The 25,827-nt window shown below is 41.7% G+C and overlaps 1 protein-coding gene across 1 annotated transcript in view; it reads right to left on the bottom strand.

Moving 5' to 3' along the window:
* Positions 1-3,328: 3,328 nt before the first annotated feature.
* b4galt2 (UDP-Gal:betaGlcNAc beta 1,4- galactosyltransferase, polypeptide 2) overlaps positions 3,329-25,827 on the bottom strand; it is a 148,735-nt gene continuing 126,236 nt past the window's right edge. Inside the window, exons 6-7 of the mRNA XM_041949589.1 lie at positions 12,471-12,575; positions 3,329-3,479 (exon numbers count right to left, since the gene is read on the bottom strand). Of these exons, the coding sequence (XP_041805523.1) occupies positions 3,329-3,479; positions 12,471-12,575 (256 nt within the window). The remainder of the gene's footprint in view (positions 3,480-12,470; positions 12,576-25,827) is intronic.

The raw sequence follows: 25,827 nt of genomic DNA, 5'->3' as shown, positions 1-25,827 counted from the left end.
GATCCAGTGTTTTTGGATCTTGTCTTGCACTAAGGACTAAAAATCAGGCTATCTCAGCTTCTGCTGCTTCAATTTTAGATTTTCTTTTATTTAATGTATCTCTCAGAAGTCATGTTATATAATTAAGACACTAAACCACAGGAGTGCCCCTTTAATACTGTAAGAATAGGAAAAAATCCAAACAACAGCTGTCATTTTATCTGTTGTGTACTGATTACAAAGATTTCAAATCAGGTGAATTAGAGGCTAAACATGAAGACATCAATTTAGGAAAAAAACTGCATTATAAACTGAACTGAAACCAACACCTCATATCCCACTTGAAAACAGTGACTTTAAAGCAGGATATGGGGCAGAGCTGTAATATTGCACAGGGTAAGCTGTAAACAGTATAGAGAAGGTGCCCGGCGAGGACACCTACCCGGAGAGTTCTGCACTCAAATATCAAAACACAGAGAAGAGAAATGGTGAAATGGAAAAGATAAAGTGTGGGGAGAGAATGAGAAAAGGGGGATTCTCACATGGGTATGTGTACTGAGAGGGAAAGACTAAAAAGAAAAATAAAGATACAGTAAGTGGCACAGATTCAGAGACACAAAGAGAGGCCCTGTCGATATCTATTGAAAGGAGAAGCACTCTTGTGAGACACAGCTGTGCCTGAAGTGGGCCCACCACAGAGCACAACAGAGTGCCATTGACACACACAGCCTGGACTGGCAGAGTAAGAAAGAAAAAGGCAATGAAAGAGGAGATAATGCAAAGAAAAAAGGGAAGACAGTGTGAATGAATGGGCGTTTGTGTGTGGCAGGGAGAGTGTGCTGCAGAGAGGAGGTATTATACCATCCAACAGGCTCGAGGCGAAGATAACGGAGAGCCAAACAGATGGGAACATTTTTGCCAAGGCTGACCAAAGAAGAGGCCAACAATACGCAGTTTTCACCAAAATAAAAGCCCCGGATTGTTCCGGGTGACGCACAGTTAAACGTTATCTGTCTGTTTAAAATTTCAGACACAGGTGGATATATTTTGTACAGGTGTTTTCATGATCTTGACTGAAACCGAAGCAAATATACATCTTCATCGACAGCCTTTAAAGGAAAAATAACCTTCCCTGCCCCTTCGTATATGTAACGTCTGAAGGCATCGGTTTGGTGTTTAGGCGTCAGCTGTAACAGCATCAACAGTAGAGACGAGGAAAAATAAAACAAAGGAAGAAGAGTGGCTTACGGAGGCATGATCAAAGATTTTGTTGGCTCCTTTTCCACACAGGGAAAGTTATGAAACTCATATGAGACAAAAAAAAGTTTTAAAATTAAAACAATAATAAAAAAAGGTAACTCTGACTGTTTGATTAATTCATGAAATCTGAAAAGTGTGATAAAACAGACGCAGAGCTGACAGCTGATGAGAAAATCTGAAGCAGCAGTAGAGATGTCAGTCAAACCGCTCAAACCATAACTTCTCATTACTGCCTTAAAATTCACAATTTCCACCAGCAGGAGACCTTCGCATTACAATTTCCTCTTTCCGGATATGATGGTCTTTTTCACAAAGATGCAAAGAAAAAGATAACAGAGAGAAAAAATGGCATAGTAACAGTTTCAAATGAGTTTTAATTAACTGTGATACTTTAAAAAATTCGGACTTCCAGGTTACACTGTAGGCTAAAAAAACGACCTCCAAAATTCATCACGGTTCGCCGAGCCTTGTCTGTAGCCATCGTAAAAGTTACAAGAGCTTTTGTATCCACGATGCTTTTTCCTATACAACATGAGCGATGACTTTATCCTGACAGCTCATACCTGATCTTTAACCCCTTTGTGCACCATATACATCCAGAAAATATGGCAAATGTCCAGTTTTCTAATGAGGAAAGCAGATTTCTACTTCATCAAACCTGTTACGTTAAGAAATATGAGTGTACCTCAAGCTATTTGCATGTTGTAGAGACATAAATGTACCTTTAAAGTACAGTTTACCAAAATAAACCTCTATCTTTCTGCAAGTGGAGCGAAATAAACCTAAGTTCCAGGAACCTAATCTCCAATATGTGCCACACGGGGTTACAATCATGACTGAGCTGTCAGTATATATCTGCCTTGTTGTCTTCAGTTCCTCGATTTCATTTCAAACGCGTTCCCAAGGCAGTTCCACCACACTGCATTCAGCGCTGGAGAAACCTTTTCACATCTTCAATATGTTTACTCTTGTTGCAAAACTTTCCAGCTGCTCTGATAAATCCGTTTCTGTTTCCAGAGTTGTCATGTTTGTATATATATATATATATATATAAAAAGAGAACAAAAAGAGAGTTCTCAGGAGTTTGTCGCTGCTGACGAACATGTTTTATCAGCGTGTCCCAGCACTGTTCGAGTCTTCTGCGGCAGATGCAGGCACAATACACATTCATTAATTGATATCGGAGGATTTGATTGAGTAATTAGATCCAAACAGGTGACCCCCTCGCAAAAATGCCACTATTACACCGTCTTTAAGCATCATTTGTCGAGATGAGAGAGAGATTTCTTTGATATGCAGTCCATCAGATTCAATTCCATGGATCGTCGCTGCGTGTCACCGTATTCACTTCATGTTGCAGGTTGCTTCTGATGGAAATCAGCACTCTCTTCACCGTCACTGTGAATGCTTGGAAAGTAACACTTCTGATGGTCTTTGTAAGATGTGTTGTCCACCAGGTTTGTTATTTTCCTGATATTTCATTTCCAAACCATTTCTCTTGTCTTTGCATCCATGTAAAAAGCCACTTCATTTTGTTTCTGTTTCCTCGATCAAATATTCCAAGAAATCCCACTCGATGCTGCCCGGCATTTCAGTTCCACATGAAACTTTCCAACAATAGCACGCGTCAATACCCTCTGTCGATATGCCACCGGACGCCCTCCAGACTACAAACGATTGTTAATCAAAGTGTCAGTTTCCAAGTTTGACGGCAAACTTTGGTCAGCCACTGATACTTGAGCTTTTGGTCCACACTCTTTCACTCTGAAGTCACTGATTGGTAAAGGTAGGAGGTGTGAAGCCACTGGCTGCTTGAAAAATTTGCAGGAGGAAAGAGCCTGAGTCCTGGTTACAGAAATGGCTGAAATCTACAAAAGAAAAAAAACAAAATAAGCATAGAGAGAGAGAGAGAGAGGGGTAAAGAGGCAGAAAGAGACCATGATGTGCTTGTGGCTTTTTCCTCTTTCACTCCCACATCTGTCCAGATGTTCAAGATATGTGTTCTCTTCATCTCCTTCCCATGAGCTGCCTTCTTCTCGTCTTTTCCCCTCAAGTCATCGTGAGTCGACTCCCTCGTCTTCCTCTCTCTCTAGCCCTTGAAAGGCCGGGGCGGTGGTTTGCCGATCTCCACGGAGATATTTGTGTACAGAGGATACCTCTTGACCTGAACCAGTCTGTACGTCAGAGAGCTGATGCCGTCCTTCTTCATCGTGTTCTTCGTGTTCTGTATTTTATTAAATCTGGAGGGTGAAAGACAAAGAAAGCCAGAGAGAGGAGGGAGGGAGGGAGGGGAAGATGGACCAGAGGTAAAGAGAAATGAAGAAAATTTGATTAAAAACAATACTGCCACAGCTTCAAAGTAAAACCTTGATTTTTACATGAACTTCCTTGTATCAGTGGATGTTCGTGTGCGTCTATGTGGGTGTATAAATGTGTTGGGCACAGGAAGGTCTGGGTTGTTGTGCATGCAGATTACACTTCAGGAAAGAAAAAAGAAAAAAGAAATAAGGATATGAAATACGGAGAAGAGCAGCCTTTCTGGTTTATGATGCCTTAAAACACAACAGAACAGCTTCTACTGCTGCACAATGTTTGTTTCCTGTTGCATATGTCTGCCAGTTTAACAAGAAAAAAAGCAAAGATTAAAGGGAAATCTTGATATCTTTCCACTTTTGTTAATGATCTAGTGACACCTCAAATTTATGAGCAACCCATCGCAAGACTCCCAGTGACTCCTGGGAACCACTGAAATAGAGCACACCTTCTTTGTCGTGCAGGTGCACATGGGAAATGGAATGGAAATGGTGAATTTCCCAAGGTCTGAACACAGAGAGAGTGACTCTCACAGCAAACCAACACAAAACACACACACAGCTTGAGAATAAATCAATGCAGAAATCAGTCAGGAAATCAAAGTAATTTAACTACATGCTCAAACGTGTCCTTAGAAAGTTCCAAAACTCCATTTACAGCATGACTGCTAATATCTAAATCCACATTTAAACCCACAGGATGTAAAGAGCCTGATGTTTGTATTGATTAAAGGACTCTTTTTTCTAAGCCCTCCCTCTAGGTAATTGTACAGCTCCAAACAGAGACAAGAAACTGCTCTGTTGGACTGTACACATCCAGTTTCCTTTACTATGAAGATCTTGGCCAACAGGTGGTGCTATTGCATCGTACCTAGACTCAGTGAAAAGTATTATATATATATATATATATATATATATATCACATCCGCCTTGATATGTTTGAATTATGCTGGAATCTCCTTCCCCATTGGCTGTGATTCAAGGGTTACATCAGAATCTGCTCTTACGTTAGAATCTGCTCTGATTTTAGTAAAAAAAAATATTCACACAGTGTGTCAGGCCGCTACACAGTGCTGCTGCTGCGCTTCGGCTCAGCTTGTGATGCAACCTCTGGCTTTAAAATGGATCCAAAACACAAACTCTCCTGTCACTCTCGTAGTAGTATCAGTTTTTGCAGCCAGTCAGGATGGAAATTAGGCCACGGTGTGCGAGTGTCTAACAGCGTGTTTACAACACTCTTGTCTTAAAAGCTTTTTTTTTTTTTTTACTGTCTGTGAACAGAGAAAAAGCTGATGTGTGCAAACGCTCAGCCTTTTGAAAAGACAGCGGCGACTGACTCCAACAGAAGACGCTTTCTTAATGATATGCTTGGACGTGCAACTGGAGTTGACACTTCAGTCCGACATGGACCACTGAGTCCACAGAGCCTTGTCAGAACTGACTAGTGAGGATCTCTGTCCTCCCTCTGCGTCGCTTTCTCCTCCTCGCAAATCAAATCAAAAAACAGCTTTATTGGCATGAATGGTAGCAGGAAAAATGTTGTCAGGGATCTTTCCAGAGAACATTATAATAAAATAGGATATAAATAGTATTACGTGCTCTCTGATTTCTACCAAGGATTGACACCTCAATCTAAAAGGAAGGGGAATTAGTTTAAGAGAAAGGGTGCAAGGAAAGGAAGTAGAGGAGAGGAGAGAAGGCAGGTGGAGAGTGACAGATGGAGGGAGCAAGATATACCGATATTAAAAAATTAAGTGAATAAGACCTCAGGGGAAAAAATAGAAATCTTTCGATGAATCTTGCCGAGATTAAAAGCAATAAACTAATCCCTGCATACATACAGAGAATATCAGATGCATGCACGCTCAGTCTGTGGGCCACAGAGTGCATCATCTCCAAAACTATTAGTCTGACTTTTATTTTAGAGGGCGAGACAAAGACAGTCCTCCTTACATATTCATTAGCCTGATTTCCAGGCTGAGTCCTAACTGGGCTAAGTAAAACTCTATTTTAATTCCACCGAGGGTCTCAAGGGAAAACATTTCTGGTTTAGGATCTCAACAATAGCTTGCCATGCCAGCTACAGGGGGGTATTTATTTCTGGTGTCATGTATTTTGAGCTGGCCCACTTGACCCTGTTGTAGAGAAATGTCTCCATGGAACAGTTCAGCATTTTGGGAAACACGTTTAATCATTTTTCTTACCTTAGACAAGTAGATTGATACCGTTGTATGCTAAATATAATGCTATTATGAGCAGCTGGTTAACTTAACTTAGCACAAAGACTGGGAAAAGGGGGAAACAGGTAAGGTAAGAAAATCTGCCTACCAGCACCTCTAAAGCCCATGGTTTACATGTTATATCTTGTTTGTTTAATCCGTTCAAAAACGAAAGATTTTGAAAACCACATTGAGGGATGTTTTGAACCTCTCTAGCTCGTTGTGCCAGGTCGTCACCCCCGCTTTGCAGGTCGTAGCGGCCTGTGGATTCTCTCCTGTTCTTTACACCTGTGTGCTGGTGCACCTGTGCTCTTGACTGGGACCAGTAACTTTCTGGGAGAAACAACAAAGTAATCCAGCACATGCACTAACCCCCCTGTTCACACTTTTTGTACGGATTAAACAAATGAGATATGTTAACTAGTGAGAGCTAGAGGGGCTGGTGGGCAGATGCTGTTATGGGTAAACTCTATTTCCAGTCTTTATGCTAAGTTAAGATAACTGGCTGCTTGCAGTACAGTCATATTTACCGTACAGACATGAGCATGGTATCAATCTACTCATCTGACTCTCCGTAAGCAAGTGACTATTACCCAAAATGTCAAACTACGCCTTTAAGGGACTGTTGAAATAAGACTAAATTGTGTTTATGGTGAATACATTTTAACATAGGCCAGTCACACACACACACACATACATGCACACAAACACGCATACACATACACATACACCCTCTATCTGCACTGTCCCAGGATGATAACATATGAATAGAATATTGAACAATGTTACTCGGAGACTAGTTCATTTGCAATGCATGAAGCGCCTTTGCAAGACAAAATGTGTGTGTATGTGGGTGTGTGTGTGTGTGTGTGTGTGTGTGTGTGTGCGCGCGCAAACCGATACTTGAGGCTGGTGATGAATGTGCCTCTTTCTTACTTCCGCTGGCCCAATATCTCATTGCTATGCCTAACCAGCATCTCCCAAAAAGGCTGAGAGAATGGACTCCTGTGTGAGAGTGTGTGCATGTCTGAGTGACTGTGTGTGTGTGTGTGTGTGTGTGTGTGTGTGTGTGCGTGTGTGTGTGTGTCTGGGAATGCAGAGGAGATAGTAAACATTCATCAAACAGAAGAGACAACGCTTCCCTTGGTAAACGCTGGACATTACGCAGGTACTCCAGATAAACTCTCCCAAAAGGCTCAATCATTAATCTGAATCCAAACAGAAAGGCAACCCTGCACCTGAAGACAAAGAGCGGAAACAAAAGCACAGTTTATCTGTATAATTGAGTGACAGACCAGTGTGTTCAGCCCGAGTAGTAAAACTGGGTTTTGTAAAGGTATTTCTCAAAGACAAATGGTGGTTGTTGGCTGTTGCTGCAGATGTGAGCGGTTTCAGCTTCACTTTCATTCATAAAACTGCGATCACACACTGTGTGGAAGCATTTGTTTGGAAGGTGGAGCAGTGAAGTTAGTCCCGGGTACTTTACCAGCCACTTAATTGCTGTGCAAGTCATAAATATTCATCTAGATCGAGAGCCAAGGTGTAGCTATGCATCTTGGCGAGTCACGGTGAATAATTTATGATGCCATGATGCCTAATCTGATGGAGTGATCATCTGACATCTGATCTCGGCAGAATGCGGACCTGTATCTGGAGTTCTTTAGGGAAAAGAAAGCGGTTAAAGGCATTTTTCTTATTGGAAATCCAACTTTTCAAATTCTAATAAAAGCTCATGAGAGGCAGCCTTCCTCTCTCTATAAACTGACAGTAGCCAGCCCGCTTTAAAATGTCTCTCTGTTTATGAGGTTTGGTGTTGGGCGGCAGCGTCGGCTGATCAGCCCGTCTTTCCACTGCTTCGCTCCAGACTGATACATCTCAACATCTGCTGGATAGACTGGCGTGAAATGTGCTCCTCAGATGATGAATGCGTATCACTTGATCTGCCGGCTAAGCCCAAACTTGACATCCCCTGTCTCTTTAAACGATTTAAAACTCAGGATAATGGAAGAGGTCGCTGCTCGCACAGTTGTTTCAACAAACAAAAATGAAATGTATCTGTGTTGCACGGCTGTCATTGTGACTTGTTGCACTGTTTATGTGCTTGATGCTGCTATTTGGTCTTGGCTCAGTCTCACTCACAAAAGAGGTTTTAATCTCTATGTGGCTTCCTAGTTAAATAAAGGTCATCTCCTGACTTCGGCCTCAGCTGTGCTTTGTGTTTCGCGTTAATTAGCAAAAGTGCATGCAGATGTTAGCATGTAGCTCAAAGCACTGCTTGCTAAAGTGAGATACCCCGCTCACTGCTGGTAACCAAACAACTCCTGCCGTTACACTTTTTTTGTGTGACTTTTTCAGTCACACAAAACACCAGATGACTTGACAGACGGGGGGTTTCACGCTGAAAGAAATTTAACACCTCCTTGCGCAGATGAAAAGCGATTAATTAAAATGTTCTGAGATACAGAGAGAGTAAGGTAAGAACCAAACCCCTCTCCCCTCCCACCCACACTGCATGAATTGCGCCATGAGGTGGCCATCCCTCCTTTCACAACCTCCTGATTATTCTGAGGCGCCACGCTTGAGTTAAGTCCAAATGTCACTTCTTTTCAAAAGATCCTTTAAGCCGAAACCTCAGAGACGCTATAACGAGTGTCCAGAAGGGCTGTAAAAAATGACGTTGGCGCCGACTAATACGCCGCTATTTTCTCCTCTCGCTACAGTTATGAATAATGTATCGTCCCCAAATAAATAGCGTCCCTGTTGGTGTCACCTCTTATTGAGGAAGTCTGGTCCACGGACCGGAGAGGGAGCACAGAGCGATGAGCGAGACGAGGGAGGAAAACGGGAATTGAGTATCAAGCAGACACACACAGATCGACCTAAACTCAGACACACACACACTTTCTTTCAGTCTAGTGCTTGATTTATTGATTTTGATGAAGGCAACTAGACTAGTCTGACCTGGCCGCCCCCTTCTCTATTGGTGTCATTTCAGCAGGCAATTACTGAGGGATGGCTGAATCTTTCTCTCTTTAACACACACACACACACACACACACACACACACACACACACACACACACACACACACACACACACACACACACGCACGCACACACGATGACTGATGACATATTATGCAGGCCTGGTTATTTCACACATCTCTACATTTAAGTTATTGCTGCCATTTTCCAGTGCAGATTGTTAGTTTTAAAGTTAAACCACTTCTCAGTGGATGTCTGACATCTAGTTTGTTGCCGTACAAAAACTTTCATTTCTTTTCAGCTGGTGTCACAGGCTCCACTTTTGGCTATTTTGCCTCGCGTGCAGACGTGTGTAACAGGTGATTTTGACTTATCAAGTTCTTAAAAGTTCAATAAAGACTTTATTAACGGCAAGATCAGGAGGTGAGCGAGGCTTTTTTTCTCCTCAAGTCGTTCAACAAATTTTGTTCCAAACATATTTTTCATCCTCCTTTTTCTGCAAACAGGTTTCAAGTCTCTGTGGCACTCAGCAGGTAATTAAAAAAAGCTTCCTCTCAGTTGACGTCACAGGCTCCACTTTTGGCTAATTTTGGCTAATCCTCCCACACCTGTATAAGTGGGTGGATTTTATCTTTGAGGAGAGCTCACTATATGTCATCACATTAACAGCAGCCAATGAAAGGTACGAATGTAAGGCCAGGATGTGAGCTTAGATGCAACACTTCATATTTTACCCTCTTTTCAGATAAACAAGTTGCCACCTGCGTCTTACAATATCCATTAGCATTGCTAAAGAAGTGAAGCAGAATAATCACTGAAGGTGTTACATCATATCCTCGCCGTTAAAAAGCTTTAATTTCTCACATCGGGGATAAAAATGCTGGGATCAGACTCTTTAAATCATAAAAGCACAGCTGAACAATGAGGTTTGAGCATCACCTCAGCTATTTATTACACCAACTTTGAACTTATGAGCCTTCGGCAGCGTGGTAATGAATGAATGATGTGCTTTCATAGGAGTTCACACGCAGGTGCACGAGAGTAAGAAATAAACACAATCAAGTGAAGCCATTAAGTGTGATTTGGTTGCTTTTTAAAAGTCAAGATGGGTAATAAAAGCACTGAAGGAGCTGCTGTGATTTCTTTTTTAAAATAAAAAATCCAGCAACAAATTAAACTAAATTTTCGAAAGTTTTAAGTTCAATAACAAAAAAAAAAAAATCTGATTTGAAAAACAGAAATTCTTGTAAGTACTTTTCTCGCTCCCTTTATGTTTAGACTGAACTTCTTGAAATGCTCAAACCAAATAGAATATTTTATCAAACGCGTGATATATTATGTATCAGAGACTCAGACAACATACATACTGCGGCTATATGCAAAATTCAAATCAAGCACATCACAGTTTGTTGGGCTGTCACGTCTCTCTCTCGCCGGCTGCGTTTTTAATCTTCTTATAAACCAATTTAGGAGCCACATCTAAACTAGACCTCAGCGGCAAACCCTGACGTAGTTCCTGTCAGAACGCTGTGATATAATAATGTCGCATGAGATCAAACTAAAACAATACTGGAACAGGGAACAGAGTTCACTATATCTTCATTCTGGCCCAGCCACAGGAGCTATCGATTTTTGTGTTGAGAGGCATCGCTGCCCGGCCCATCCAGGCGTGAAAACGGGGGCTCTTAGAGGAGAATAAACAGTGATAATCCACGTTTAAGCAGCTTAATGTGAGGTGCAATACTCCTGGTGATTAATGTGTCTAGAAGGGCTCATCTCTGCATGTTGGGTCTCATTCATCAAGCCATAAAATAACACACTTATAAGGGAAGCATTTTTACACGTTCGTCTGAAAAGCAATTTAAATGGCTACAGCAAAAAGAGCAACATTTAAAGCCCCTGCGCCTCTGAAAAGCAATTTTTGGTTTATTAAAAATGTTTTGTCCTTTTCATTTTAGTTAGTGACCAGGATGACCAAGCTGGGGACTTGCTCGTCTGCTAATTTCACACAAGACTCATCACGAATCATCTAATGACGTTGCATCAAACCACGACGACGCATTCAGTAGTTTCAGTATCAAGTTGCATATTAGCCGAAACTGAATTTTAATAAATGCTGTGAGGACCAGAAGTGCTTATGCCATCTTTGAAATGCATGTGTCTTATTTATGAAACAAGTCCTCGTGTCTTCATGCATTTCAATCGCTTCTTGCATGAATCTTTTAACATCCTGTGATGAGTGAAATGTTTTGTCAGTTATAGGAAATATGTTTCTCTCCTAAAACAGAAAAAGTACCTGACATACTGTAAGACCAGATTTAGTGCTTTTTTTCTGGCATCATGGTCCCATTTTCTTTGTCTCGGTCGGATAAATAGTTGCTAGACATATATCAGGGGCTCTAGCTTCCACTGACGACACCGAGGCCCTTGGGAGTTTGGAGGGCAGCTTCAGACCCAGAACCTTCTGGGTTTTTTTTAGATAATTCAAAGCTAACACGTGGTTAGTATTTTATAGGCTGATTCCACAATGTCAGAGTAAATACATAAAGGATTCAGGTTTTCTCCACCAGAAGATATTCCTGGCAGCGTGGGGAAGACAATGAAACATGGCAAATAAGACGTACAGAAAATATAACGGAACACTTAGCAGAATAAATAAATTATCGAAAAACTAAATAATGTATAATTTTAGAGACTTGTGACGACTGTGGGGTTGCAGTGCGTTTCTCTCGTGTATCCTGTTAATAATAAAGTCTGACAGGAGAGACGCAAACAGAAAAAGACAAAGGAATATTTTTGATTCAAGAGATTGTTGGTCTATTAAAACCATGAATGTTCAAAAGAAAGGAGTAAAAGTAAGAGTAACTCAACACCCGGCTGAAAAGCAGTGTTTTGCTGCCCTCTCTGGTTTAAAGTTTCACCTCTGACCACCTCCAGTGTCACCAATGGTTGTGGTCAGCAATGTGCTTTGTTGCACCTGTAACCACACCCAGCAGTGATGTCACTGGGTGCTGGAGAACACCTGTGCACTGCAGCAAGGAAGGACTAAAGGACTATTTCTGATTTTACAAGAGTTACTGTTCAATGAAACTTTCATAATGTCTCATGTGTACCAACATTTCCCTCAGCAAGTAACAACTGCGCCCCCAACTCTCAACTCTCAATCTCACCAGCTAATGAAGTGGTTTGAAAAGATGCATGTATAATAATACACTCAATATCAGAAATAACACATGATTAATTAATCCTTTCTCTTGCAGCTTCTCCTGAGGAGCCGCTCAGTGGACAGCAGGAGTGCTGGACTAACAGCAGGCAGCTCTCAGCCTTTGAACAATGTGAGGGAAACACGAAATTCCACCAAAACAAGACAATGTTCGTCATTACGGCATCACTGATTAAAGGTAAGAATATTTTTTAACATGTAATTCCAGCTAAAGTGGACAGAATGAAGGCAGATAGTGTGGATGACAGAGGACAGAGGACTGCTGGCCTTATATCGCCTTACTCGTGTTTCAGTGTGTTGCTCTGTAACTAACACTAATTAAAAGGACATGTTATTGATAGCGTGCCCTTTGCAGCCCCACATAATCATAATTCTCTCAGATGGAGATGAAAAAGTTGGAAAGAAACATCTGAACTGTGTAGCCGTGAGACAAAAGCAGCGCGATCGATCCAAACGGGAGGCCGGAGAACGAGTCCGGACAATGATGCAGTACCTCTGCGGGTTGGGCTCGTTGTGTTTGTCTCTCTCGTGTTTAATCATTCTGTAGCGGCCGATGCGAACGTCTGGCCTGGACACCTTCATCCCGTTCAGAGTGATTCTGCAACACACAAAGATACAATATCTGTTAGAGAGAGAGAAGGAAGCAAATAAAGACAGAGGCAGGGCCGAAAAGAAGCAGGATAAGACAAGGAAGACAAGAGAGGGAGTGCACCTGAGGCTTCATGAAGAAATGAAGTGGGGCTGAAACTAATTATTATTTTCATTATCCGTTAATCTGTTTTTGTCATCCACTGATTATTCATTTAGCATAGAAAATGTCACAAAACAGAGAAAAATTACCATCACCCAGACATATTTTCATTATCGATTAATCTGTCAATTATTTTTTCTATTGACTGATCAAGCGTTTGGTCTACAAAGTGTCAGCATACAGTAAAAATGCCTGATATAAACATCTAAACCTAAGATGATGTCAAAAACCCCAAAACAATCAGGCTGCTGTCACATAAAACACCCCGAAAAACCTGCATATCGTCACAATTTGGAAGCAGGAAACAACTTTTTAACGACTAATCTGTTAACAAAATAGCTGCTTAACGATGTTCTCTCAACAGACTAATCGATTAATTGATTTCAGCTATACAGCTTTAATTTGATTGTTTTGTCTGTCCAACAGATCAAAAACCCAAAAGTGTTTAATTAGTACAGCGCTGAAAAAACGAGGAAATCTTTACATGAGAAGCAGGAGCCAAATATTTTGTGCTTCCATTATTTTCCATTGGAGACAGCAGCTGCGCTCTCGGTACATGCAGGAGACATTTTGGTGAACGTTAGGCTGATTTTCTCTAACCAGCTTTACCAGTCAAACCTCAAAAATGCTGACTTTCAGTATGGACAGGAGGAATTTTGTATTTAGACATATTAAAGCAAGATAAATCCAAACCTATCACTTAGTTGTTATGGTGGAAGCAGATATAACTGAACAGAGCAGCAGATCTCTACCCATTAACACCAAAATATTCTTCTCCAGTTAGCTCGTGGTATTTCTTCACTCTGGGCTCTCGGGGCATATCATAATCCCCCTAAACGCAGCACAAATGAACAAATGAACAAACAAACAGAGACCCCCTCGGCCTCAACTGAACCACCTCAGCTCAAGTCAGAGATGTTTATGACCCCAGGGAAACAAATTCAGGAGGTGTGAACTTTGTGGACACCAGCTGGTGGAAAACACTGGTATTTACAGCGTGATTCAGTTTAAACAAAGCATGAGATCACAACTTTGAGACTCTGAGTGGTAACGTTGTATTACCGCGGTGATGCAATACAAGTGCAAACCTGCAGAGAGATTTGTATCTAATGCAACAACAAATGGAGTGTGGGCTACACAAACAACAGATTTGTTCCACATAAATCCTGATTTAAACCCGGAGGTTGACAGAGGCATTGATATTCATACCTGCAATGATATAAAGGATTGTATAAGTGTGTCCTGAATGAGCAATTTTTATTTGTCACAACGCTCTGATTCGTGCAGTCTCGCTGTCTTAAAAAGCATCCATGCCTGATATTGCTCCTCCGCGACTGCTCATCCCCTCTACACTTCCAGGGCCTCCTCTTGTCTCTTAACTCATCACTTCCTCCTTCTTCTCCCAACTTCCTTTTTTTTACCTAATTTTGTCTCATTCCCGCCTCTTTTTCAATCTGCTTATTTCCCTTCTCCACTTTTCCACCTATTATTGCTCCTCAAGGCTGATGCCAGTGTTCGTACAGTGCATGTTTAACAAAGGTTGATTCATTACAGAGCAATAAATGCAACTTCAATTTATGAATAAAATGTGGGAAAATATCATGTTTCATTTTTATGCAGCTGATGTGAAGGAGCAACTTCTATTGCCAAGCTTTATCATTTTAAAGGAATAGTTCAACTTTTGGTAAACTGGCATACTTGTTTGCTTCCCAGAGAAACAGATGTTTCATGTGTTGCATTAAGTAGGAAAAAAAAAAAGTGTAGGCACCAAAACCGGTGTTTACTCTGCACATTAGCCACATTAGCAGATGTACCAAGTGATTGTCCCAAAATCACTAATTATTCTTATATGTTTATGTGAGATACAATGAGACACAACGTCTCAATTAGCTAGCTTTAGAGATGATAGCAGCGCTAGCTAATTCCCCTTGCTTCCTCTGTTTGCGCTAAGCTATGCTAATCATCTCCTGCCTTAAAGCACAATCATGAGAGTGGTATTAGCAAGAGGGCAAAAGAAACTTTAAGCACAAATAATCCCAAAATGTAGAACTACAGCTTTAGAGGTGCCGGTAGACGTGTCTTTTAATGCCAAACAGAGCAAGGCTAGCTAGTTTGGCTTTATGTCCACACGTTATGCTAGGCTAAGTTAACCACCTGCTGCCACTAGCTCCATATTGTGCAGACATGTGAGTAGTATTGATCTTCTATTCTAGCTCTCATTAAGAAAGCAAATAAACATATTTTCCAAAGTGTCAAACTATTCCACTAATTAGTCAGCTGTAGAGGTGACATAATTTCTGAACTTTTTCAGAGTCACCTATGCAGTTTCCTTCTTCCTCAAGTAACTATGCTAAACTAGCCTATATTGGTTTATTGGTCTAATTATTCCATTGCTCCTTCACTTCTACTCTGCTCTTCTCCTCCATCTCTTTACGTATCCCCTCCTTCATATTCTTTTCACCTCACCTCCCCTTGATGCTTTTCTCTTCACGGCTTGCTTCTTTTCACCTCCTCCTCCTCCTTTCCTTTCTTTATCTCTCAGCTTGTCTCTCCTTCTCCCTCTGTTCTCCGCTCCTCTCTTTTCCCCCCTTCCCCTTTCATTTTTCTCCTCTCCTCTCCTTCAGAGACCAGCGAAATGTAAATAACCCAGAATGTTGCCCTGTGCCATCAAAAGCACATCAACTCATAAGAGGGGAAACCCAAACTCCATCAAAACAACCCTCCCATAAATAAATTCATTGGAAAACCAAACAACACAGCTTTGTCTCTTTCTCTGTCTCTCTTAAGTCTCAGTGACTTTGCTGACTTGGCACACATGCATAGATGATTGCCTTTGTCAGTGTGTCTGTGTGCGCACATATGAGCATGCATGCATGCATTTGCATAATTTACAGATTTATTATGGTGCAAATAATGTGAAAGGGCGAGGGTGAGCAAGACAGTCCTTTCCTTCTCTTCCACAGATTTTTCAGTGCAGTAAGCTTAGTTTATACATTATGCACAGTTATGCATCTTTAAAGTAATCTTCTTTGTGCCTGTTGCCCTGCAGAGTCCGTAAGGCTTGACTGTGGTGATATCAGCTAGAAATGTGAATCTCTCCTTCTTCACATGTTCCAGCATGAATCTTAATACATTATCTGGAGAATTTCAGATTCAATTCCTGATATATATTGTACAGCAGATTAAAATGTGTTTGTTGTTTGCTGAAAGAACAACTTGTTTTTGGCTATGCAGTGGTGGTAGCAGATCCATTATTCAAGTAAAAGTACCAATACCACAATGTAAAAATACTCTGTATGTACAAGTAAAAGTCCAGTATTTAAAGTCCTTTTTAAGGAAAAGTACTAATAGTAATATTGATGCACCACTGTATAAACAGCATTTTACTGTTGTAGCTGGTTGAGGTGGGACTAGTTTATAGTATATATATATACACATTTGGGAAGTGTCACTTCGGTGGAAAAGCTAACAACTCATAGACATCTGAAATGTGGAGGGACCCCGAGTTTATAATATTATCATATATGTACTCCTTTTATGTAAAAATGCTGTCTGTAAATTAATGATATCTGTCAGAAAGATGTAGTGGAATAAAACGTAGTCATAGCTAGACCTAGCGTCCCACTTGGTTTTAGCTCTGTGCGAGCGCTGGAGAAAGGTGTGGTTGAGCTCATTATCGTTCAGAGTATTGGGGGAAAACAAAATAAACTCTGGCTTGTTTGTATTTCTTGAAACCAATGACAATAGTCTTTGGCGGCGCTGAGCACAGGCTGCAGCAATGCTGCTCTTGCAAACGGTAACATGCACTAGCTGGCCAATGGCAGGCTTATATTCACAGCCAATTCCCTGTGAGTCAGAATTATGTAAATAGTACAATATATAAGTCAGTGGAGTGGATGTACAGTATAAAATGGAAAATAATGGAAATACTCAAGTGAAGTACCTTAAAATTGTACAAAAGCACAAAAAAGTACAGTACTTGATTAAATGTATCTTCTACAAATTAGAAAATAAATGAATCTATATGTATCTCATAAATTTTATATTTCAGCAAAATGGTAACATTGGGAGAAATAAGAACATTTGTCCAAACAAGAGAGACAGGACAAAACAATGCAACTTTTGTGCTTGTGGTTCTGTTTGTGGTCGACTTTGCTGGAGCTGATGTATAGCCAATTAACTGACGTACAGCAAAGCATTAAATACATCACTCTGCAACCAAATGTGAAGTGTGCAGAAGGTGAGTGAGTTATGAGTCACGGTGTACAGATGGCATGAGTGGAGTCTGACAGTTTGAAAAAGGTGTGAATCAGTGCATGAAGACTTCCATGTGTTAAGTTTGTGCTTTAAAGTTTTAATCTCTAAAGTACTCTTCCAATGATCACAATTTAAAGCCGCTTTGATCAATATTTGTATGTTAATAATGCATGAAATGACAGTGTGTAATGTGGAGGGGGCTCATTGTCATGAACCCACAGAGAATTATTACCTGACTCTGCAGTTCGCTTCACTCTACAGAGACTTTTACCTTCTTTCAGCTCAGTGTTTTGGTTTTTAGACCACAACTTTATTATCATGGTTCAGTCTCATCAGCCTTGTTTGGAGCACCAGCAAACATTTGATAAACCGGCTGCAGTCTACCTGTCAGGCACCAAGCGAAAGACTGACGAAGTTAATTAGTTAGTTAACTAGCTGGTGAAGAAAGTGGAGCATTTAATGGCCAGATATTTATCTCTCTCAGGAGTTGGTGGAGACTACAAACAAAACTAAAAGAACACAAACACGACTCCAAATGAATGATGATGTTGCTCTGTATTGGCTAGATGTGTAAATAAACAGCTGCTTGCTAACGCCATCGATTTGCAGCTTGTGGTGCTGCCCCCAAGTGGCCAAGACACATAAATGAATGCAGGCTTAAACCATTAGATCAGGCATGTCCAAACTATTCCATAACAGGCTGTGTGGCTGCGGGTTTTTGTTGCAACCAGTCAAGAGGTCACCTAATTATCAGCTGAAGACTGAGATCAGCTGATTAGATGAGTCCAGCCTGGCTTACTCCTCCTTGGTTGGAATGAAGACCTGCAGCCACACGGCCCTTTATGGAATAGTTTGGACATGCCTGCATTAGATCCAACACACATTTAAAACAAAAAAGTTAAGCGAAGCAGCCAAACTTTTGCACCGGCTGAGCAGGTTTAACTGTAACGAATGAGCCGCCATGTTTGAACACCCCATCTGTTGTTTACCCCGTCTAAATGTTGTTGCTGGATTTACTTGAGCTTTAAGGTAAGTCACAGCAGAAATTGGTATCAGGGAGACTCAGACTTCTAATCCAAACGTGCAGGTGAAAGAAAACAAGGCGTTAACAATCTGTTTGTGTGGTGAAATGATTTGAAGCAGTTTCGAGCCTGCGTGGCCACACTTTAGTGTTCGGATGCTAAAGCTTCCGAGGTGACAGACGGTCAACTAGACTGTAACACTTCAAGTGTCGTCAAACATACACAATCAGGTAAATAAGAGAGTGGAAGCAGTTTACCGGCTCCTCAAACATCAGTTGAGTGTGTTTGCTTGTGTAAAAGATTATCAGCGCTTTCTTGAAATCTGTAGCTTTTGCTGCGTCCTTGTATCTCTGTTAACTTCCCTGTCTGCTTTCAAGAAATCCTCTTTGAAAGTCTCATAAAACAGCCTCTGAGGGTGGGCTGGCTCTCCAGCTCATCACCTGTCAATATGAATCCATGCATGATGATTAAATGCCGGCCCAAGATTCCTGCACACAAAAGGAAAGCGCGCGCACACACACAGCTCTTAATATCCCACACGTATGCACGCTCCAACACTATTTGATAAATGAAGCCCAGGGTTGTTCGGCCTAATAGCTGTGACCTTGGAGGGTTGTGTGTGTGTGTGTGTGTGTTTTTGCAAGCGTGCTTTTGCGTATGCATATGTGTGTCAGCTTTAACGAACTGTGTAGTAACTAATCAACGGGCTTCTCTTCATTCCCGAATCGTGCCCTTGAACCAAAACAAAACGTCAGCTGGAGCGCCGACACACAAACACTCCAGCGACACATCAGTACAGTCATTATTTTTCACTACTCTGACAGGCAGTCGGCAGTAACGTGGCGTGACAGCGTAGCGTGGACGTTACATAAGGGGAAGGACACTGAGGATACAGTGGAGCTGCAGCATGGAAAGCTCCAGCGCTCCCTGTGTGATGTATATAATCCGGAGCAGACACATTCGACAGACCCCTCCGCTGAAACACAGCAGGTGGGTGGCTGCTGCAAAATTCCCCACTGTGTGAGACCTTTAAGCATTTTCTGACTTCTCTTCTTTTTTTTTTTTTTTTGTTGGCGAGTCAAGTAAAAACGATTGGGAACAGCAGGGTAACAACAGTGGAGGCACAAGTAGACCACTCCGCTTTCAGAGACTGGGTCAGGATTAGATGTCGGCGCCATAGCAAGACGAAAGCGACCGCCTCTGATTTCTCGCCAAGTCAAATTGCGAATGCAAACCGAATATTTCACACTGCTGCCGCCTCACAAAACATTCAGCGGGTGAAGCGCAGGGTGGCTGTTATTGTGAAGTTACTGGAAATTCAATGGACTGAACTCTTTGAGCTTTATATAAAGCAATATTATCCTGATTGAGCTGTTCCTCTGGTCAGCCGAGGAGTAAAAGGCTCCATATAAACGCTAATACAGCTGGAGCGAATCCATTAGACATTATAGCCGACTTAACTAATGGCGGCACAAAGTCCAGGGTCCAAGTCTTTATCCAGACCACTTAAAAATGTTCCTCGAATCTTATTAAACTGCTGATATCATATCTCCAAGCGTATTGCGGAAGTCATTTCATGCAGCCGCTGTTTAAAAGGCGGCGTAGCAGCTCATTTCCAGCTCTTCATGATAATAAGCGAGGATGACCTTTCCGGACGCAAGAGTTTTCTGTACATTTAAAAGGCAGCAACAGAGCATCTCGAGATCTGCTGAAAAGAGCCACCTCTATCCTTCTGTCATAGCCGACACACAAGTCACAGAGAAGTTAAAAAGCGGAGTTATGAGTACTTTACATCTATCACAGAGACACGAGACGGGTGAATAAAACGGTTTGGAGTAACGTAAACAATGAATCACTTTGAAATGAATGAGTCCGACTCTAATATTTGCTGAACTGGACCGTATCCTTTTCAAAGCTCCCTGCTAAACACTCTGGGATGCTTCTTTACCCAGTTCTCTCCCTCGCAACTGACCATCAGCCGTTTCTCTCTCCAGTACAATAAAACACAACATAACAGGCTTCATCAGAGATAAAACTCTGGACTTATTGACAACGTTGTCCCTGGAGTTTACACAGTCTACCAACCTTTATTAAGACGGAGGCAAGATTTCAGCGTCTGACAGGAAGATACATTTAGGAAGTAAGAACTGGACAACTGACTTACTGAAGAAAAACTGTAATAAAATCTAAAACAATCAGACAACAAATAGAAATCCTACCATAAGAAAGACAACAGTTGTGAACCAAGTGCGAGAAACAATATCAAGAAAATTGGCAGGAAATGTATCTGAGTTTATGGATTTTGTCCTGTTGTTCGATAAATAACACAATTACCTGTGACATTTTCACATTGGTTTCAGCAAATGTTAATCTTTTTTTAATAAATCCTAAAGCAGAAATCCCACAAATGTCACGTACTTACTGTCATCTGGTGAGGACGCAGATTGTTTACCCTGTGAGGTTGCTGGATTCGCGAGATCACAAGATCAAATAAGATCATGCAAGAATTCATCTCAGATCAGGCGACAATCCAATCCAACTCGGCGGGCTTCAGGTTAGACGCACGCGGAGAAACCACTGGTCGTTCGGACCAGTCGGTGTTCAAGGAGGAAGCTCGACTGTTCGTTGAAAAACAACAATGGCGTCTCATCGACATCAGTTATATCAGAACTGGAGGATGTTTCTTCATTGGAAGAAGAGCAAAGAACGGCACTGAAGCCGTCAACCGATCATGATGCTATCACCTGTTAGCAATCAACCTGTTTACCTGTGGAATGATCCAAACAGGTGTTTTCCCTCTCCCTCCTCCTCTCCTGTCCCAACTTGTTTGAAACATTTTGCTGCATCAAATTCAGAATAAGCAGATATTTACAAAAATCAATGACGAAGATGAGGCAAAACATTAAATATATTGTCTTTGCACTGTTTTCAACTGAGTATATGTGAAAAAGGATGAGCAAATGATCACATTCTGTTTATTCATGTTTTCCACAGTGTCCCAACTTCTTTTGAATCACAGTTGTACATGAGGGATTCACAGGAAACAATGCAGCACATGAAGCCAGTGTACTTCATTCTATCTTCATTCATTCTATCTGCTGATATCAGCCTCACTGTTTGCTGTTCGCTCTCCTAACACTGCATCAGAGCTGTATTACCATTAACTGCTAATGCAAACCGAACGTTTCACACAGCAGCTGCTTCACATTAATAACATTCAACAGGTGAAACCCAACGGGCTTTTATTGTGAAGGGCTCGCAGGGAACACAGTGCTATTTGTCGCAACTGAAATCTTAAATCTTTACGACAATTTTATTCTGACTGAACTGTTGCTCTGGGCACTCGTGGAATAAAAAGCTCCATATAAACGCAGCTACAGATGGACTCCTGGAGCGAATCCACTAAACATTACGGTCTATTTAACTTACAGAGGCACCTTGTCCATTTGAAAAGCCGCTAAGTTGGAGAAGCAGAGTGGACTGTCCAGCTTTTCTCTCTCCTTAGAAAAATATCTGCCTGCTAATATGATCCACCATGAAAAGTTTCATTTGTAGCCTGAGGCAGACGAGGACTGTGTGTGTGTGTGTGTGTGTGTGTGTGTGTGTGTGTGTGTGTGTGTGCATTAAAGAACGTTATTATAGCAGCTTGGACAACGGTCTTCACACACACACACACCCACACACTCCCAGACCATGGGCCTATTTGATTGGATTAATCAGGAATTTCTCCAGCTCTCCTCATCTATTCCCACCAGTGGAGTTAATTGCATTAGAGCAATGGAGTGGAGGAGAATTGGGAGCTAAGTGTGATGTCCTGCCTCACTTCCCCTCTGCCTGCAGAAATGAGATGGGAGAGGAAGAGGAGTAGGAGGAGTGGGTGGCGATGATGGCGGCGCGTGGAGGGCTGGGAGATGCGCGGCGGTGAGAAGGTAATAGAAAAGCGAAGGTGTGTGGGTGCGAACGAGAGACGATTTTTATCTCAGCAGGAGCTCATCTGGGTGCTGCATGAGAGAAAAACTCTCAGTTGGCCTTTTGTCTTTTTCATACACAAACCGAAAGACTGCACACTTTAAAAAAATGTGTAGTTTAATGACACGGTATCCTGTTGAAATGACTGAAACAAAACAAACCACTTTCAGACGCGCGAGCCAAACTATGACCTCCATATCAAATCATCTGAAAGCTAATAAAGAAAAATCAGTGTAATATCAGAAAAAGTACAGATCCCTGAAGGGCAAATATATTTCAGAAGGAAGTGGGGAAAAGAGAGCCTGTTGTTTTTTTAGCAAAGGTTAAGTTTCGGTTAACGCGGACGCTTTTAAGCTAAAATTTCTTTCATTTTGATGCTAAGTTTTACATTTTCAAGTCAGTTTAAAGTTGTGGGGATGATGATTTAACACACTGTAACACTGTGATCACCTTTAAAGCAGCTCAAAACTCACCCGTTATAACTTTTTATTTGTGAAGTCTGCTTTTGAAAGCTGGTATATAAACAAATCTACTTTCTTTAAATCTGAACGACTCACATCTTATTCTTGCTGCTGCTGCTGGGTCCTTGTCACAAAGTCCTCGCCAATACCCGATTTCGCATGATTTATGTTAACTCATTTGTTTTTTTTCCCTTCCTTAAAAAGAGTAAATCCCTCGCATAATCCTCCTTCGTCACTTGAATTCCTCTTCCTGACAGTCGCATTGTGAGATGTGTGCCTGGATATAAAGGCAGGGGAGTTTTTCAGCAAATAAAACGGTGAGAAAGATGAGTTTTGGACAGTTTCTGCTCCACTGCTTCCTTGCGCGTGGATTTCCTGCATCAGCAGCTGCTGACGGTGGCCATTCTGCTGGACCATACCTTCCTCTCAATGCTTCATTTCTCTCACCCTCCCTCCCTCCCTCCTGCTCTTCCTCCCATCCCCAATCCACTCCCTGCACTTGCTTCTCATTTCCCCTCGGAGCATCTTCCTCCTTTCCTGTCAATCCCTCGCCGTGTTTCTATTTGTGCATCCCTCAGTATTGCGGCGCCTGTAACACATTACTGTAATCCCATTACATTAGTCTGGAACGCAGTAATGTAACGTGCCGCCTCCGGCAGCAGTGAGGCTGACTCCTCTGCTTCCCTCAGGTCCGACACTGAAGTCATTCAGTGTTTGAAGTCGGGGTCAGAGATGAACCGATTCCCAATTCCCCACATTAAGACCATATTGATGAGATTCAACACAGCCAGGGCGTCCAGTGCTGCCGTGGAGAGTCTCTTCAGCCTGTCTGAGGTCCTCTGACAAACGTTCTGAGAGACTGGAAAGTCATGGTTTGGGTGCTTAAATGCTGCTCACGTGCCATTTAAACCTTTTAAATCTGTCAGCATCTATCGCTGTTAGGAAGGCCAGCTTTTTTTATAATATTTTTATCTATTGCTATATCATTCTGAGGCAATTAATGTTTGAACTGGCCAATGTTAGGAAGGTCAAGTCGTTTATATATCTTTTACATATTGATGTGGTTTATCTTGAGGCAGTTATAACTGCTGGTGCTGCCTTGATTCTCCTATACATGCAGCCGAGCCTCTACAACATTTTCCTGTGAAGTTCTCTCTAGCCTGATTTTGACCAACTTTGCGGTATTACTTTATTAAAGAGCATAAAAGAAAGAGCTTGCGTATGTCCTCCTCATTAGGACAGGGATTTATGCTGATAGCGGGCATATGTAAGGTCGAATGTTACTTTGTATATGTGACAAGAGTGACAGGAGTAAAAGTGTAACACACGCATCATCAACCCAGTTCACTTTTCTCAAGACATGCTAAAGAAAAATCTGTTCTCAATTATACATTAAAAGAACGGATGAACTCACACCTTTTCTGCTGGTGTTTTCTTCTACTCCCTCCTCCACCCTGACGCCAACCCCTGCTGTAGTTACTTGTTTGCACGAACCAATACTCAAACTATGTTAATACTTTCAAACTAATTCAAGACGATTTCAGTGAATGTGTCTTTCTTGTCTGTTAAACGTTTCGTCACAGAAATGAAAGGATGTGGTTGTCTTTGCAACAGCGTCACCAACAATAATACCACTTACACAAGTCTTTTTAACATCCCTCCAGCACACAGAAGCTTCCTCTGATCTGACACGCATTGTGGGGCCAGACCAATAACTTCATGGACCGAGAGCAAAATCTTAGCATCAGTTCTGTAATGAACAGGCAGCCAGCGGAGATGTTGACGGCTGCATTTGGAATAAACTGAAGCTGGTGAATAGATTTTCTGTGAAAACCAGTAAAAAGGGTGTGATAGTAATCTGGTAATGTAGTCTGCTGATGACAAAGGCACGCACAAGCTTTCAGAATCCGACTGAGGTAGAGAGCAATACATTTTTATAACATTCCTGAGAGGATGGAGGATTATTTTTTGATGCTGCTGATGTGTAAAGAAAAATTCAGGTCAGCATCAATAATAACTGCTCGGCCTTCGACTTGGTCAGTGGTCCTGTGGACTGGGAGTCCAGACGGGCACAGACCTTCTGCCTCTGAGCCTTCACCCCCCAACACTGCGATTTGAGAGCAACAGTGAAGCAGCGAGCAGCGCCACCTTCATGCTTCAGCAGCCTTTCAACAACATGTCTGGTGGCCAGATCAACCAGGAGACAACATTTGTTTTCCATTATGAACCCTATTTTTTCTTTTGCTTTGCAGAGGATCATACAGAACGCTCATTAAAATATGACCTGATCAATGATGGACCCGCCTCACGCTCACCTCTGCTGCACATTCGCACATTCGCACTCCTGTTTGCCGCGGCTGCCTCCTCCTTCGCATCAATCCCACTCCTATATCGAGGAGGTGCGCTCTGCTGTGTCACGCTGACTTCTGCTCCGTGACTGTCCTGTTGAAAGTGTCACATCATGAGGGAAACGCGCCTGCTTGCTCTGAGTTGACCTGCGGGTTGTTCTGCTGCCAGGCCTTGTGGACCTTCCTTCTAATTTGTCCACGAAGCACATTAAAAAGAAGAGGTTTTAATGGCCGATCGGACTGAATTACAGCTTGCTCACCGGGTTTGGCAAACCAAGCAGTTCTTGTGCTTGAAGGTGATGGAAGTTGCTGAAAGGCTATTAAATCACTTTTAAATCACTTGTCGAATAACTCAGAAGTTATTCTGAATATGTAGAAGAACTCTCTCTATCTATCTATCTATCTATCTATCTATCTATCTATCTATCTATCTATCTATCTATCTATCTATCTATCTATCTATCTGTCTATCTATCTGTCTATCTATCTATTTTGCCATTTAGGAGGAAGACATGATAGCTAAGAGGAGCTATGCAGCTCTGTTTATGATTTTACATGCAGGCGAGAGGAATATTTGTTATCAAGCTGTCAATGTACTGTATTCTTTGCTTCCTGGGGCCACTGCTGAATAAATGAATGGAAAAAGAAAGTAAATAAATCTGCTTTTCACATGAAGACATGCTGAAATGAATAAATGCTTTTTGAATCTCAATTGAAGAATTCAAGGTATAGCATTCCTGAGGTATGAGACAGTTTGTTTTTTTTTTTGTCAAGGAGTTCAAGGTAAAAAAAAAAAGGTCAGAATAGTTTTTGGACTCCCAGACAGACGATCCAAGTGAGGAAAGAAAAACAAAAAATAAGAAACACGCCGACTACGTTCTCAGCTCTGCAAACTGTGGCCTACTGTGGTCAGGAGGGTTTGCCTGTCAGGCTTCAGAAAGTCAGAAAAGTTTGTTCCAATTCAATACCAAGTAAAACCAAGGCCAGAATCACCAATAGCAGCACTGTTTACATGGCTGATATACTATCATGTATTATGACT

The sequence above is a fragment of the Chelmon rostratus genome, chromosome 12 (assembly GCF_017976325.1).
Source record: "Chelmon rostratus isolate fCheRos1 chromosome 12, fCheRos1.pri, whole genome shotgun sequence".
Classification (NCBI taxonomy): Eukaryota; Metazoa; Chordata; class Actinopteri; order Chaetodontiformes; family Chaetodontidae; genus Chelmon; species Chelmon rostratus.
This window is presented reverse-complemented; position numbering and strand designations above follow the sequence as displayed.